Source organism: Antrostomus carolinensis, unplaced genomic scaffold (genome assembly GCF_000700745.2).
Source record: "Antrostomus carolinensis isolate BGI_N321 unplaced genomic scaffold, ASM70074v2 scaffold33949, whole genome shotgun sequence".
Lineage (NCBI taxonomy): Eukaryota > Metazoa > Chordata > Aves > Caprimulgiformes > Caprimulgidae > Antrostomus > Antrostomus carolinensis.
In genome coordinates this window covers 727-2027 of record NW_010336983.1, presented here as the reverse complement: position 1 = coordinate 2027, position 1301 = coordinate 727, and the positions used below count along the sequence as shown (strand labels likewise).

The window sequence follows — 1301 nt, the reverse complement described above, 5'->3', positions numbered from 1 at the left end:
CCTGGCTGAGCGGACAGCATTGCTCAGCTTTTAGTGTTGCTTTTACTTGACCCGGGGAAATGAGGAGCTTTAAAACGGGGTACGGGCTAAAGTCTGGCTGGAGAATAAAAATAATAATAATTAAAAACCCGCCTGTTCTCCCTTAAGCTGACTTGCTGCGGTGTCACAGACGCAGGCACCGGCACACAAAGCAGGCTGTATTTGAACCGATGGTCGCAATTCAGATATTAATAGCTGTAGTTTCTTCTTTATTTACTGCAGCGGTCCAGAGGGGCAGAATGCCACCCACACAGCCAACTCATGGTCAGTTCGCCTTGACAAACGGGGACCCTCTCAACTGCCATTCCTACCTATCCGGATATATCTCCCTTCTTCTGAGAGCAGAGCCCTACCCCACCTCCCGCTTTGGCAGTCAGTGCATGCAACCCAACAACATCATGGGCATCGAGAACATTTGTGAACTGGCAGCTAGGATGCTCTTCAGCGCGGTGGAGTGGGCCAGGAATATCCCCTTCTTCCCAGACCTCCAGATCACAGACCAGGTGGCCCTCCTGAGGCTGACCTGGAGCGAGTTATTTGTCCTCAACGCTGCCCAGTGCTCCATGCCCCTCCACGTAGCTCCTCTCCTGGCAGCTGCTGGCCTCCACGCTTCGCCAATGTCTGCTGACCGAGTGGTCGCCTTTATGGACCACATACGAATCTTCCAAGAGCAAGTAGAAAAACTGAAAGCATTGCATGTCGACTCTGCAGAATATAGCTGTTTAAAGGCCATAGTCCTCTTCACCTCAGGTAGGCAGCATTTCTTTGCTCTTCCTTTCTTCCTTCCCCTGGCCCTCCCTGGGAACTGTTGGCTCATGCAAAATGTTATTGCCTGCACCCCATCACCGCTCCCTGCCCCCCCAGAACCAGCGCCGTCTCTTTCCTTTTAGAAAACGGTGCCCTGTGATCTCCCCTTCAGGGCCTCAGATCTGAGCATCCTACCTTCGAGGGAGTGCAAAATTTAAAAAATAAAAATTAAAATTAAAATTAAATAACATATATACACACACACAAAAAAAATAAGACAACCAAAACACACCCCAACCCTAGCTGAATAATGCTGGGGACGGGGACAGAGGGGGCTCGGGGAGAGGCACCCATTCTCCACGAGAGACTGCGCTTTTCCCATTGAAAATAGTATTTTATTTAACAGTATAGCTCTGGGTTGTTGCATTTAATGACACGCATCCGAACAGCAGCAAAATCTGTTTGATGTTGTTAAATACAAGTCGTCCTATCAGTGAAACCACTTTAAAAAGAGG

At 49.1% G+C, this 1301-nt stretch overlaps 1 protein-coding gene across 1 annotated transcript; it reads left to right on the top strand.

Annotated features, from left to right (window-relative positions):
• Nucleotides 1-254: 254 nt before the first annotated feature.
• Nucleotides 255-846, top strand: LOC104519238 (COUP transcription factor 2; the record flags this gene model as incomplete). Its single annotated transcript, XM_010175062.2, has 1 exon — nucleotides 255-846. A coding segment is annotated over exon 1 (568 nt), but the record flags the coding sequence as incomplete, so codon positions are not given.
• Nucleotides 847-1301: the final 455 nt, after the last annotated feature.